We start from the raw sequence: 15,402 nt of genomic DNA, 5'->3' as shown, positions 1-15,402 counted from the left end.
GGGGCAAAGGAAAGAAACCTAGGAGGAGCTGGTAGGAACCAAGAGTGTTCATCATGGAAGCCAAGGGAGCAGAGAATTTCCAGAGAGAGGGAGCAGTCACATAAGATGAGCACTGAGAAATGATGATTGGACTTGGCAATTTCAAGGTAATAGATGACCTTTGCAGGAATATTTCAGAGTTCTCTGCAGCCGGAGCCATCATATAGTGGACCAAGAAAGCAATGGGAGGTTTGAAAAAGTGATGACAATGAGCCAGAACTCCTCTGAGGGGAGCCCTGCTCTAAAAGGACAGTATTATCTCAAGAACATAAGGGGAATGGGGTTTTTTGGTGTTTTTCACGATGGGAGAGATTTGGGCATGTTTATAAGCTGAGAGGAAGTAAGTAAGAGATGTTGAAAATACAGGAGAAAGGTAGATTAATTGATAGCAACGTGGTCACTGAGAAAAGGCTGGGACTTAGAGCACCCGTGTAAGGAGGAGCTTTCAACAGGAAGGGAGACTGCTTTCCTCTGAGAAGGAAGATAGGGAGGGAGAAGGAGTCAAGGACGCATGTGTAAAAAATTCATGGATCTACACAACAGAGGTAATTCCACCTACAAAACACCCCCTCTGTGAAGTAGAAGGCAGGGCACGTGCTGAGAGCAAGGTGGATGGGGTGAGTGTGCACGACTGAGGGTTTGGAGGGAAGCTGACCAGGCATAGGATTGCTAGGTATCACAGAGGACTCCCCTAAAATTGGAGATCATCAATTCGGGGTGGACCAGTAATTATAGCTCCCATGTGTTAAGCTGCCATTACTCGGGTATGTGCTTACACAAAATCTTGCCTTTGTCTCCATTCCTCTACAACGTAATAATATGTCCGTGTGAATTTCTTTTCATTGATCCTGCTTGATTATTCTTTTATTTCCCAGATATCATGATTCGTGGCTTTCAATCATTACAAAAAGTTCACAGCTATAATTGCTTTGAATATTGCTTTTCATTTATTCTCTTCTTCTGGAATTCCTTTTAGATATACATTGCACCTTCATGCCTCTTAACACTTCTTTCACATTTTCGATCATTTTTTCCCCCTCAGATCTATTTTCTAGTTACTAATTCCTTCATTAACTCTATCTATTCTGTTTTTAAACTGCTGAATTTTAATTTCTATTGGAAGGTTTTTTTCACGTTCAGTTCTATTGGTTGATTATCACATCTTCGTGTTTTTGTCTGTTTGTTTTTTGCGGTATGCGGGCCTCTCACTGTTGTGGCCTCTCCCGTTGTGGAGCACAGGTTCTGGACGCACAGGTTCAGCGGCCATGGCTCACGGGCCCAGCCGCTCCGTGGCATGTGGGATCCTCCCAGCCTGGGGCACAGACCTGTATCCCCTGCATCGGCAGGTGGACTCTCAACCACTGTGCCACCAGGGAAGCCCCTTTCTGTTCTTTTTTGATAGACCTGCTTTTTTCTCATGTTTTCTTATTTTAATTAAATAATTTTAAATATACAATAGTAATTATTATACAAATATTAAATACTCATAATATTATCTGAAGTTGTTTATGACCTAATTTAGCTATTTGTTATGTTTGCTGTCTCTCATAGTGGATTTAATCTTTGTGAGCTCATCTTCAGCAGTGCTTTAGTGAGAAATTCACTGTAACCTGGATTGAGGCTATATCCCTCCAGAGTGTTTTGTATGTGTTTCTTCTAGAGATCCCAGAGTATTACAATCTCTTACTGCTAATTTTAATGTTAATTTTTTAATGTACATGTTTCTAGACCATCCACGTATTGTAAATTCAAACTCCAAATCTGAGTGAAGACAAATCCATGGTTATAAATTTCTCAGGAAGTATTTTTCTCCCAGAGATTGAGCCAAGACAGACAAGCCACATTACTGAGCTTTTTTCCTAGACCACCCTTGCACTGAAGAGCAGCTCTTCAAGGGTTACATTTAGGAAGAATGGAGGGGAACCCAATGAAGAAAGCAAAAACCTGTCAGATATGTAGGAGATGCCAAGAGATAGGAAAGGAGGGAAGAAAATTTTAAAAACAAAACCAAAAAACCCCACAAAATACAAAAGAACCTCCAAAACAGAATGAGCCTGCAAACTAAAATTCCAAAACACAAGAATAAATCTAATGGTAAGAAGGGTGGGCAACAAATTTTTTTTTTAAGTTGGACCATGAACTAACTTGAGATGAAATTATTTTTATGGAGGCATTGGAAGAAATTTTCACATATTGGGGTATGGGGAAGTCATTCTGGCTTATACATGATTTGGCCTATACTTTATGTGACCTGGAACAGCCTGTCTTATGGCCAAACATACTTGTACATCTGCTTTAACCATTAAAGAGCGTCGACTCTGGGAGCTTCCCTGGTGGCACAGAGGTTAAGAATCTGCCTGCCAGTGCAGGGGACACAGGTTCAAGCCCTGGTCCGGGAAGATCCCACATGCCGTGAGGCAACTAAGCCCGTGTGCCACAACTACTGAGCCTGTGCCCTAGAACCCGGGAGCCACAACTACTGAAGCCCGCACGCCTAGAGCCCGTGCTCCGCAACAAGAGAAGCCACCACAATGAGAAGCCCGCACACCACAATGAAGAGTAGCCCCCCTCACTGCAACTAGAGAAAACCCGTGCGCAGCAACAAAGACCCAACGCAGCCAAAAATAAATTTTTTTAAAAAGTGTCCACTCTGAAGATAAGGATAAATGATTCCTGTTCCTATGACACCAATGCTAATACTCCTTCAAAGATGAGGGTCCCTTCCCAGACACCAAGGTCGTGCTGACTCGCTGTGTATGTGCTAATGTCTCTTGAAACCTTGAAGGAAGGTACCCCTGTCATATTTGATGTTTGTTCTTTGTTCTGACAAGATATAAGACTGTACTGAAAACCATGCTTCTCCAGAGGGCTTTCTTCTTCCTTGGTGGAGTCTACACTCCTGGTCTATAGTTCTCACTTTTGCTTGAATAAAACTCTCTTCTATTCTTTATTATAGATTGTTTATAATTGGTATCAACAGAGGATTTTGATAAAGCCCTTAAAGTAAGTATGCTCAACAAGAGAAATTAAAGCACAACATACATTTTAAAATGTTTTTAAATTATGGGAAACAGTTATGCAAGAAGGAAACAAGAACATATAAATATAAGAACAAATAATTATAAATATTAGGAAATATGTAATCATTTAAGTTAAAAAGCTAATAGATGATACCCAGAGAGAATTGGAAAACAGTATTCAAGAATTCACCTAGATTGAAACAAAGAATAAAAAATATGAAAGGGGACTTCCCTGGTGGTTCAGTGGGCAAGACTCCACGCTCCCAAGGCAGGGGGGCCAGAGGTCAGGGAACTAGATCCTGCATGCATGCCGCAACTAAGAGTCTGCATGCCACAATTAAGAACCGGCGCAGCCTAAATAAATAAATATATTTTTAAAAAATATGAAAGTACAACTAGGTGTTACTGGGGACAGATTGAGAAGTTCTAGAATCTATCTAATTGGAGAGCCAAGATGGAATAAGAAAAGCGATATTTGGAGAAATAATAGGTAAAAAATTTCCAGAACTAAAGAAAGTCATGAGTTCTCAGAAGAAAGTGAACCAAGGAGGATAAAAGATAAATCCAGACTTAGAGATATCATAGCAAAACATAAGAATGAAAGAAGAAAAAGTAAGTTATGAAAGTACTAGGGAGAGAGTTAGCACATCTATAAAGGAAAAACAATTAGATGATAGCAGATTTCACATCAGCAATAATAGAGACCAGGAGAAAAAGGAAGAAGGCTAAGAAAATTCTCCCCTCTCTTCCTTCCTCCCTCCCTCCCTCCCTCCCTTCCTTCTTCCATCCCTCCTTCCTTCCTCCCTCCCTCCCTCCTTTATTTGCTAGGCAGGTTGATTCTAATGGTCCCATGGAAAAACAAGACTAGACAGGAAAATTATGAAAAAGGAAAGCCCCCACAAACAATAAAACATATTATAAACATGTTTATAATACAATAATTAGACTAGAAAGAATAGGAATTGGATACAAATACACATAAAAATGTTGTATATCATAAAAGCGGCACTTCAAATTGGTATCAAAAATAAAGATTTTCAATAAATGGTGTTGGAATAGTAAGGAGTTATTTGGGGAAAAAATTAAGTTGGAGCCACACTTTACAAGTAAAATTCAAAATGAACAAAATATTTAACTAAATAGAAAAATCATAAAAGTACTACAAAAATTCTGGTATTTCTTATTAAATAATTGATAAATCTAAGTAGACAAAAGTAAGAAATTTCCTCATGGCACAAGTCACTATAAATACAATCAAAAAGCAAACAAAAAACTGGGGAAAATATTCTTGAAACATATTACAGCTAAAAGACTAATTTCCCTAAAATACAAAAAGTTCCCCAAATCAACACAATGTTAATAGCCTAAATTTTTTAAATGACTAAGGCTATAAATAAAACTGATTCCCAAAGGAGGAAATAAAGATGGATCTTAAGCATATGGAAAGGCAACCTTACTCATTAAAGAAATGCTAATTAAACCTGAAATGTCATTTTAAAATCTATCAACTGTGCAATGATCCGTAAGTTTGGTAACACACTGAGCAAGGTAATGTACAAGGAAACAGGCACTTCCATACCCTGTCAGTGGAAGTGTTCATAGGTGTAACCTCTGTGAAGGGCAATTTGACACTATCCAATTACAAGCGTACATACTCTTTGACACAACACTTTGCTGTTCTGGGAATTTAAACTCTATATATACTACTGTTTGTATATTATGATAGGTACTCAAGATACACTGTTAAGTGATAAAAGGAAGTTGCAAGATAGTATCTACATTATGAAACTTTCTATAAAAAAGAAAAGGAATACACACATACCAAGATATACAGATTTGCTTACACTTTAATGGAATTTCTCAGAAGTATGCACAAGAAGCAGATTGGATTGGTTCACTCTGGGGAGGGGAATTGTGTGGCAGAGGTAATGAGATAGCAGAAAGACTATGAAAAGAATGTACCTTTTGAATTTGGAACCATGTGAATATATTACCTATTTTAAAAGTAAATTATAGTAAAAAGTTTAAACTTCAAAGGACTCCAACTTTTAGAACTAATAAGAGAGTTCAGTGAGGTTACAGGATACAACATCAATAGTGTTCCATACACTAGCGGTAGCCAAAATGTAGTAGGAGAAAAATGACCCCATTAATGCAACAGCAACAAAAAAGTTAAGTGGTATCTATATCATGAAGAAAACTACAAAAATACTGAAGAATATTTTAAAAGGCATAAATAGATGGAGAGCTATACTATATTCATGGATGTTAAGACATAATCACAAAGATGTGAATTCCCATAAATTAATCAACAAATGTAATCTCATTCTCATCAAAATCCCAACAAGGTTTTTCATGACACTTTACAAGAGAATGCAAGGATGTATACATTGAGTAAAAAGCAACAGCAAAGATAATTTTGAAGAAAATGATACGGAGACTAGAGGAAGCTGTGAGGACTAGCCATACCAGATATCAAAAGGTACAATAAAGCCATAGTAACTGACAGAATATCACTGATGCAGAAAGGGAAAACAAAGCCATTGGAAAAGAATGGAGAACCCAGAGACAAGCCCATGTATATAGGAAATCTTGGTCTCCTTAGCTGGGTCTTTGAGGCTATATTCTATGCCTCAACAACAGCATTTTAACTTTTTACCCGTGCTTCATGTAGGCATTAGGTATGACCTACTTACGTATCATCATCATCAGATCTGGGTTCTGGTTGTTCTTCATCTACTTCAATGTCAGAGGCCACTTCTACCTCCCCCTCATCTTCTTTAGGAAGCCACTGTTTTAATGGTCCCACTGTTAAATGACAGAAAGAGAGATTAAAGCATCCCAGCCTATACCTCTCGAGAGGGACATATACCAAAAATCCTATATTGAACATCAACCACAATGGTAAAACCTTTGAATAATTTCCATTAAAACAGAGAATAGACAGGTGACAACTGACACCAACTATTCCGCATTGTACTGAAGGTAGTAGGCAACACAAGAGAAAGAAGTAAGAGGAATAAGGATCAGAGATGAAGAGACAAAATAACCCCACTTTGGGAGTAGATGCTTTGATTGTATAGAAAATTTAAGAAAATCTTGTAAAAACTTAAGACTTTCCAACATTATTGCACTACCCTTATTCTTCGCTGTTTTTATACACTATTTAGTGTATGGTTACGGTTAATCACTGATGTCTGCAAAGAAAACCCAAAGCACACACCCACAACTTTATCTTTTTTGGTGAGGGGAGGAAGGAGGTGAGGGGGTGAATTAATTGTTGTTATTTAAATGTACTTTTGGGGAATTCCCTGGCAGTCCAGTGGTTAGGACTCCGTGCCTTCACTGCCAAGGGTGTAGGTTCAATCTCTGGTTGGGGAACTAAGACCCTGCAAGCCCCACGGCTCAGCCAAAAAAAAAAAAAAATCTTGACTCTTGTGATTTCAAATAATGCCCACATACTATTAAATACTTTGCAAACATTAAAAAAAGAATGAGGTGGGCTTCCCTGGTGGCGCAGTGGTTGAGGGTCCGCCTGCCGATGCGGGGGACACGGGTTCGTGCCCTGGTCCGGGAGGATCCCACATGCCGCGGAGCGGCTGGGCCCGTGAGCCATGGCCGCTGGGCCTGCGCGTCCGGAGTCTGTGCTCCGCAACGTGAGGGGCCACAGCAGTGAGAGGCCCGCGTACCACAAAAAAAAAAAAAAAAAAAAAAAAAAAAAAGAATGAGGTAAGCCAGACTCTTAAAAATTAAAATTTTAAAAAATGTACTTTTTTTCTCTTGGGAAAAAAATCAGAATGAAGGTAGTACAAAATTTAATTTCTTTATAGAAAGCAGCATCCCCTCAACAACTCTAAGATTCCAATGATTATGAGATGCACATATTTTATACACCAATAGCAAAGAAAATGTTCCCAATAAAATGGCACAATGTTTTCTTAGCCCTTAGAATTTATATTTTATAAATATAAATTACTATAAGAACTCTTTTAGTCCTCCCTAAGCATACATTTTTAATCTTATATCACTCTCATATATTCATAAAAATGAAAATATAGGTGAAAAAAATTGGATAAGGTATAACTAAAATTCCTCACGTTCACAGTATTACTCCTCTGAATTGTTATTTTTTTAACATATCAAATTTTTTTGGATCCCAATTCAAAGAGACCATAATAAAATAATTCATGAGGCAATCAAGGAATTCTGAATTTTTGAGTCAATGATGTCTGAGATTTTTTTGTTTGTGGTAAAAGAAAAAATAACATAAATTTACCCTCTTAACAATTTCCAAGTGTACAGTACAGTATTGTTAACTCTATGCACATTGTTGTACAGCAGCTCTCTAGAACTTTTTCATCTTGCATGACTGAAACTCTACTCCCACTGAGAAACAACTCCCTATATCCCCCTCCCCCCAGCCTCTGGAAATCACCATTATACTTTTTAAGACTTTGACTCCTGTAAATACCTCACCTAAGTGGAATCCTGCAGTATTTATCTTTCGAGACTGGCTTAGTTCACTTAGCATAAGGTCCTCAAGGTTCATCTATGTTGTAGCTTGTGACAGGATTTCTTTCTTTTTTTAAACACTGAATAATAATCTATTGTATGTATATACCACACTTTCTTTATCCATTCATCCACTGATGAACATTTAGGTTGCTTCCACATCTTAGCTATTGTGAATGATGGTACATTGAACATGGGTGTGCAAAAACATCTCTTCAAGATCTTGTTTTCAATTTTTTTGTATATATACCCAGAAGAGGGATCGCTGGATCAGGTAGTTCTATTTTAAATTTTTTAAGGAACTGCCATACCATTTTCCATAATGGCTGCACTATTTTACAATTCTACCAATGGTGCATAAGGGTTCCAATTATTCCACATACTTGTTATTTTCTGGGTTTTTTTTTTTTTATGGTGGCCATCGAATGAGTGTGAGATGATAGCTCTTTGTGTTTTTTTTTTAATTTTTTAAATTTATTTATTATTTTTGGCTGCGTCGGGTCTTCATTGCTGCACGCGGGCTTTCTTTAGTTGTAGCAGCGGGGGCTACTCTTCGTTGTAGTGCTCGGGCTTCTCCTTGCGGTGGCTTCTCTTGTTGAGGAGCACGGGCTCTAGGCGCATGGGCTTCATTAGTTGCGGCACGCGGGCTCAAACTGCTCCGTGGCATGTGGGATCTTCCAGGTGCAGGGCTCGAACCCGTGTCCCCTGCATTGGCAGGCGGATTCTTAACCACTGCACCACCAGGGAAGCCCCTCTTTGTGGTTTTGATTTAAAGTTACTGATGATTAATGATGTTGAGCATCTTTTCATATGCTTGTCAATGATGTCTGTTTTTTTCCCTACAAAATTTCAACCTTGGTGCAATCAAGAACATTGTTGAGACAGATTTTCTTAAAAGAATCCACAAAATAACTAAAAGAATTCACAGAGAATTTAAAACGCTGGTTTCTTAAGTTGGCTTTAAAATTATGTAGAGCTAGCCTACTTTCAACTACCACTTTAGGAATTTTGCTAAGTATGTCTACAATAGTTAGCTTTTCCAGAATAATAAACCACCACATAACTTAGTGGCTTAAAACAGTAACCATTTATATAGGTCACAATTCTGCAGTTGGGCAATTTGGGCTGGACTCAGCTAGTCGGCTCTTCCAGTCTCAGCTGGGCCCCTCATGGCATCTGCAGTCACTTGCCTGGCCACCTGGAGGTTGGCTGGTCTAGCATGGCTTCACTTGGGATGGCTTGTCTCTCTGTTCCACACGGTCCCTCATTTTCCAGCAGGGCAACTGGAGCTAGTTGAGAGATGGACAGGATTCCGAAAGAAAGAGCAGAAGCTCCTTAAATACTCAGATTTGCCACACCATCACTTCCGGTGCATTCTACTGGCCTAAGCAAATCACAAGGCCAGTCAAGACTCAAGGGAAGAGGGGAAGAAAAACATTTAATGACAGAGGAGCTGCAAAGTCATACTGCAAAGGGCATGGATACAGGGAAGAGTGAAGGACTGTGCTCATGTTTGTAATCTATCATAACATACCTTTCCCACACAAACTGTACAAACATCTGGTTCCTAGGTGTTTAAAGAGTATTTCACTTTAGTCTCTAGGAAAAAAAAAAAATCCCTACCCTCTGTTAGCAAGTGGGATTAAAAATAGGAACTTTCCTCCAAAGGTGGAATTAAGAGCAAAGTGTGGCTTTTTAAATTTTTTTTTATTTTTCGGTAAACTGTTACATGACTGCTCATGAACACACAAGTAGAAATCTCACCACACTTACATTTACCTATTTAAATTAACATATTTCATCCCAAATCATAGCTCATGTTACTTCCTAAAGCACGTTAAACAAATGAAATAGATTGATATATCTCATCTATGAGGTATCTGGCTAATTAAAAGCAAGCCAGAGTATTCCTCCTGGTGTGGGAATCTGACAGTTTTTATTTTCCTGTCTTAGGAAGACAATTTTAGGAGGCTCTTATTTTTGTTTAACAGGATAGAAGAAAGAATGAAAGGCTAACTACAGAAATGTAAATCAGCTGTTATCAGGATGTGCAACTATGATGTTACCAAGGCAACTATGTGGCCCGAAAACTTACACTAGAAAAATAGAGGTTACCTTCCCACCAAGGATTCCCTTGGAGTGGTTAAACTATAAACAAAATTACTGACCTGAATTAATTATAAATTATGCACATGTAAAAAAATACTTCTCTTTGAAAGAGTGTCACTCTTATTAGTTAGATTCATTTAAAAGGATTTTGTAAAGTCTTGCTATTTCAAACTTCTTAAAATTAGCACAAATTAAACATGTACTTGATAAACCCTCATTTTTATTTATTTATTTTTAATTAATTTATTTAATTAATTAATTTTTTTTGCATTGGGTCTTCGTTGCTGCGTGCGGGCTTTCTCTAGTGGCGGAGAGCTGGGGCTACTCTTCGTTACGGTGCATGGGCTTCTCATTACAGTGGCTTCTCTTGTTGCGGAGCATGGGCTCTAGGTGGGCAGGCTTCAGTAGTTGTGGCAATGCAGGCTCAGTAGTTGTGGCGCATGGGCTCACTAGTTGTGGCTCGCGAGTTCTAGAGCGCAGGCTCAGTAGTTGTGGCACACGGGCTTAGCTGCTCCACGGCATGTGGGATCTTCCCGGACCAGGGCTCAAACCCGTGTCCCCTGCATTGGCAGGCAGATTCTTAACCACTGCACCACCAGGAAAGCCGAAACCCTCATTTCCAAATGGAATTTAGAGCTAGAAACATCAAAGGAATTTATTTTCAAGGAGTTGGATATTTAAGCTAAAGACTGACAAACGATATATGTATGAATCATGCTTAAATGTACAACGAATCCTTAAATGCCTTTATAAATTGTGTCTATTACACCTGTAATCAAAGTTATTAAAATTTACACATGCAGAAAGTCTTTACAAAGACTCCATAGAGCTGTAAGAATAATTAGCATTGTAATTTCCTTATCCAACTTGATAGCAATACAAATATTGGCAATCCCATGCCTTTACATAAAGTGATAGTAAAAACGTGCTATGGCTGTATTTTCATTCACAAAGACATGGTGACTTACTAAGTTCTGGGCATTATACCAGGTGCTAGGGATGGAGAGGCCGAATGGGGTGGTGATCAAGACAAAGCTCTCAGAAGCTTATAGTCTAGTGAGGAAGAAAGATATTAAACAGGAAACTAAAGTGAACTTTACTTTTATGATCAGAGAATAGCTGTGTCTTGTGGGATATTAAGCAGGGAAACCAGACTTAGAGGAATGCAAAGGACACATGCCCTGATGTTTTCTCAGGCATTTAAAACAGTGGTTCCTGGGGGACTTCCTGATGGTCCAGTGTTAAGACTCGGGCTTCCACGGCAGGGAGGTGTTTCAAACCCCCCAAAAAAACAAAAACAAAAATAAAAAACAGTGGTTCCAGGCTTCCCTGGTGTCGCAGTGGTTAAGAATCTGCCTGCCAATGCAGGGGACATGGGTTCAAGCCCTGGTCCCAGAGGGTCCCACATACCGTGGAGCAGCTGGGCCCGTGTGCCCCAACTACTGAGCCTGAGCTCTAGAGCCCATGAGCCACAACTACTGAGCCCGCGAGCCACAACTACTGATGAAGCCTGCCCACCTAGAGCCTACACTCCGCAACAAGAGAAGCCACCGCAAAGAGAAGCCACCGCAATGAGAAGCCCACGCACCACAACAAAGAGTAGCCCCCACTCGCCAACTAGAGAAAGCCTGTGTGCAGCAACGAACACCCAATGCAGCCAAAAATAAATAAATCAATTTATAAAAACAAACAAACAAAAAACCAGTGGTTCCTTGTCAGTGGTACACAGGCAGTAGTTTAATTGAGATCCAGGTTTTTCATAGCAATCACTAAAATTTCAAATAAAGTTGCTACTGCATCTTTTTATGACCTGAATTTAAATGATAAACATAATAAGGAAATGTCTTTCATGCATTTAACCAATATTTGAGTGTGAACGAATTTGAGTATGAGACTGAATTAATGTGAAGTTGTCAGAGGCAACTAACAGAGAAAAGACAGAGAGACCGTAGACAAACTTGAGGATTTACAGAAAGCTTATTAGAATTTTTTGGATTAAAGGGGAGCATGTCAATCAAGTTACAGGCTCTTCCACTCATTCATTCCAACTGTTAACTGATTAAGAATCTCCTATATTCCAGACACCTTTGTAAAGCCCTGTTTGGCAACATAGCGAAAAGCAGGGAGGGAAGGGTATCTGCTGATAAAACATCAGAAATGGCCGGGAGGTTGCACCAGAGTGAAATCTTACAGGAGGAATTACTTTGGCAAAAAGGGAGGAGCCTTTAGAAAGACTCACCTTTCTCAACTGAGGGAGAAATATTTGCTGATGGAGAAGTGCCGGCAGCCCTGGTGCTGGGAGAGGCCATCCGATCTTTAAGGCACTTAGAGTCTGCAGAGTCTGGATTTTATCCTGAGGGTATGGGAGAATCTTTTGCAGGATTTAAAAGGATTTTTAGGATTGTCTGGCAGGGGTGCAGAGGGAGAGGTAAAGAAAGAAGAGATGACCAGAGACAGGAAGTCAAGCTTGCTACAGGGATAGGAAAGATGGGGTGAGGCCAACAACAGAGTTAGAGGCTGAAAGAGCAGAGAAAGCACAGCTGGGGTGGGAGGGGATGCCTGCACCTTTAGCAGGTTACAAAAGAAAATACCTACATTTTGCTTTGAATGCTACCCTTAGAGGCAAGTTCCTATGCTTAATCCCACTTGTTAGATTAAATTACTCATATATGCCTAATGTAAAGCCATCCATTCGAAAATGCAGTAAGTTCATGAATTAATTAATTTGGTATGCAAGATCAAATGAAGTTTTCTATGACTCTCTCCAAGAAGCACGGCAACAAACCCAAGAAGACACATCAAAGCCACCAGTATGTCACCACTGCAGTGTCCTGAAAGATGGGCGCCCCCCTCCTACCTGGTCTGTGGCCCCAACCCTTGGCCTCCAGGCCAGGCCAGGCCAGCCCAAAACTTCTTCCCCACCGGCCCCCAGCCCCATCCTTACAGATGATGTTTCTATCCCAGGATAGAAGGGGAGGGAGCAGACATGCAATCACACTGCCGTCTGTGGTTTGAAGGTACTTGAAAGAGAGCCTTGAAGGCAGGGAGGCATTTTCTCTCTCTCTCTCCCCACTGCACTGCCACCCCCGCCTTGAGTTTTAAGTGTGGCAGCTGAGATAAGTAATAACACCGAAGGACTTCATCTACTGACTCTGGTCCCTTCTCCGGCGCCTAAATTTTAGTCATACCGTCTTTCTCAGTCTCTCAGGCCTGTGGATCTGCAAGTTCTCCCCACCTGAAATATTCTTTCCTCAATAAATTGCTGTCCATTCTTTAAGACTCACCTTTCACAAAGATTCTCCTTTTCTTGAGCTTCACAAACTGGTCACAAACTGGCAGACTCACTCTTCAGAAAGTTGGGCACGACTCTTGCTTTATTTTTTTTTTTTTTTTTTTTTTTTTTTTGCGGTACGCGGGCCTCTCACTATTGTGGCCTCTCCCATTGCGGAGCACAGGCTCCGGACGCGCAGGCTCAGCGGCCATGGCTCACGGGCCCAGCCGCTCCGCGGCATGTGGGATCTTCCCGGACCGCGGCACAAACCCGTGTCCCCTGCATTGGCAGGCGGACTCTCAACCACTGCGCCACAAGGGAAGCCTAGTGTTGTTCTTTAACTTTGTAAGCACGCATCCGCCTCCATCACTATCAGGTTTCTAACCAGGCCTCCGCTCTGCCTCAGCCTCGCATCTCCGCAACCCCAGCCCTGAAACCTCGCCCCTGCGCAGGTGTTCTTTGTTTGATACCTGCCTGCCCCAAATGGCTTTGCTCATAGCAGTTTACACCTGCACACACAGTGGAGGACCAAATCCCCACCGTGATAGGAATTCCCTCGAACTTTAGAAAGTAATGGTTGGTTTCCCTTAAAGTCAATAGCAGCATAATCTTGCTAAACATTGGAGGCAAGAAAAACCCAAAGCCAAAAGAACTATATTAAGATGTATTTTACGGCCCACAGGATGGTAATTTGAGTCTGCTGAAGAGCTGTCGTTCATCACCTACAAAGCCACTGGTCCTTCCTACCTAACTTTTCATCACCTGTCAGCCCATCACATTACAGAAAATGGTCCTACTTTTCTCAGAAGTTCAGGTCTTTTGTTAATGGCATTTGGAACAGGCTTGGACAAAGCAAATCAGCTTCTGAAAAGGCTTAGACACCCTCCCAATTCTCTCTCCAGGCTATTTTTATCCCCATTCTGCATTTACACCTCTGACAAAATTCCACAGGGGACTATGTTCTTAAAAGTAAACTACATACCAAATTCTCCATCGTTGGCAGAAAATGAGCTACTTGTTAGATGTGCTGCTGTCAAAACGCTCATTAAAGTTCCCGGCATTTCAAGCCGCCACTGTTTCCTGTTTTCTGGAATGCCTTCAATCACCATCACTCGGCCATCTGAAAAGGAGCCTGGATTATTGAAACTAAAAATGCTTCTTCATTTGAGTTTTTATAAAATCACAGAATGTGAAATCCTTGGAGGTCACCTCATCCCACCCCTCATTTTATTAGCAAGGAAGCTGAGATACGGAAAAGTTTAGTGACAATATTATCATGTACTGTTGGGCAGGAGAGTCATTTTCTGCCCTGTAAACTGGCTGTTTTGGTGTGTTGACATTTCTACTCTATTTATCTTAAGTTAGGTTTCCCCTCTTACTGTCTCATTGGCTTAGGACGGATTAAATTGTATTATGTTTGCAAGCCCTTTCTTGTAAATTTGATGATATGAAATATATTTTGTAATAGTATAAATATGGGCCAATTCACACACTTTTAATTACTAATCTCAGTGATATACTTACAGACTTCAACTTATAAGATGGGTATAAATTTTAGCTCTCCCCCAGCCCCATGTTATCAAGAAAAACATAGGAAATAAGCAATAAAAATCTCCACCACCTGTAAGATCACACCCAGATATTGCTGGGACTCTCTGCTAAGGAAAGACTATGCCAGAAGCCCAAATGAAAATGGAAGAATTTAGGTTGAAAATATCATCATATCCTAAACACTGCTAACATGGAAATAACACTTTGGTTTGCAAAGCAAGTTAATATGTATCTCTGCACTGACTCTCTAAATCTTGTGGGGCAGCTAATATTTCAGTTCTGATGTTACTGAGGAAAAAACGACCCTCTAAGAAACGGCAAGGGAGTTATTAGGCTAACACGGGAAGGCAAATGAAGCCACCTGTCCCTCCTTGGGAGGCAGGTGGGGACCTGGATCTTTCTTCCTTTACATTCTCATCGCTACAGTGGCCAATTGTCTAGAATAATTAGTAGGCAAGTCTCTGCAGAGGTAGGGGAGAAACCAAAACAAAATCTTTGGAAGGCATTTAATACAAATCTATCGGGATTGTACTGAAAACAGAACTGTCAAGTCAGGGTGAGCACTAGCATTTGGGGTGAACACACCTGCCTTTGGGGCCTCGCTCTCCTCTTGCTGACAGTTTGTGCCACTGATGTCAGCTTCACCCTCAGGCACAGTGGAGCAGGTGGAGGTGACGTTGGCCGCGGCCATCATTTGCAGCAGAGTCTGAGGAGACCCAGCATCCCACTGTCTCCTGTCCTCTGCAGCGGCAGCACCTGGAACGAACAACCCTGGGTATAAGGAAATAACTCATTGATCTCAAAGCAGTCAAAGTGTGACTAACTGCAAGAAATAGTTCTTAGGAAACCTGGAGTCCATCAGCTGGTACCTTCAAAAGCAGAGAAATCACCACCCTCAAT

At 40.6% G+C, this 15,402-nt stretch overlaps 1 protein-coding gene across 4 annotated transcripts in view; it reads right to left on the bottom strand.

Moving 5' to 3' along the window:
- NEK5 (NIMA related kinase 5) overlaps nt 1–15,402 on the bottom strand; it is a 62,209-nt gene that overhangs the window by 2,681 nt on the left and 44,126 nt on the right. For 3 of the 4 annotated variants that reach the window (XM_060079741.1, XM_060079742.1, XM_060079744.1), the window contains 4 exons: nt 15,088–15,258; nt 13,934–14,071; nt 8,762–8,860; nt 5,756–5,867 (listed from right to left, as the gene is read on the bottom strand). In XM_060079741.1, the coding sequence (XP_059935724.1) occupies nt 5,756–5,867; nt 8,762–8,860; nt 13,934–14,071; nt 15,088–15,258 (520 nt within the window). The remainder of the gene's footprint in view (nt 1–5,755; nt 5,868–8,761; nt 8,861–13,933; nt 14,072–15,087; nt 15,259–15,402) is intronic. The other variant, XM_060079743.1, reaches the window with a different exon arrangement.

The sequence above is a fragment of the Mesoplodon densirostris genome, chromosome 17 (genome assembly GCF_025265405.1).
Source record: "Mesoplodon densirostris isolate mMesDen1 chromosome 17, mMesDen1 primary haplotype, whole genome shotgun sequence".
In the NCBI taxonomy this organism is placed as follows: Eukaryota; Metazoa; Chordata; class Mammalia; order Artiodactyla; family Ziphiidae; genus Mesoplodon; species Mesoplodon densirostris.
Note: the sequence above shows the minus strand (reverse complement) of the source record. Positions and strands in the feature narration are given on the sequence as shown.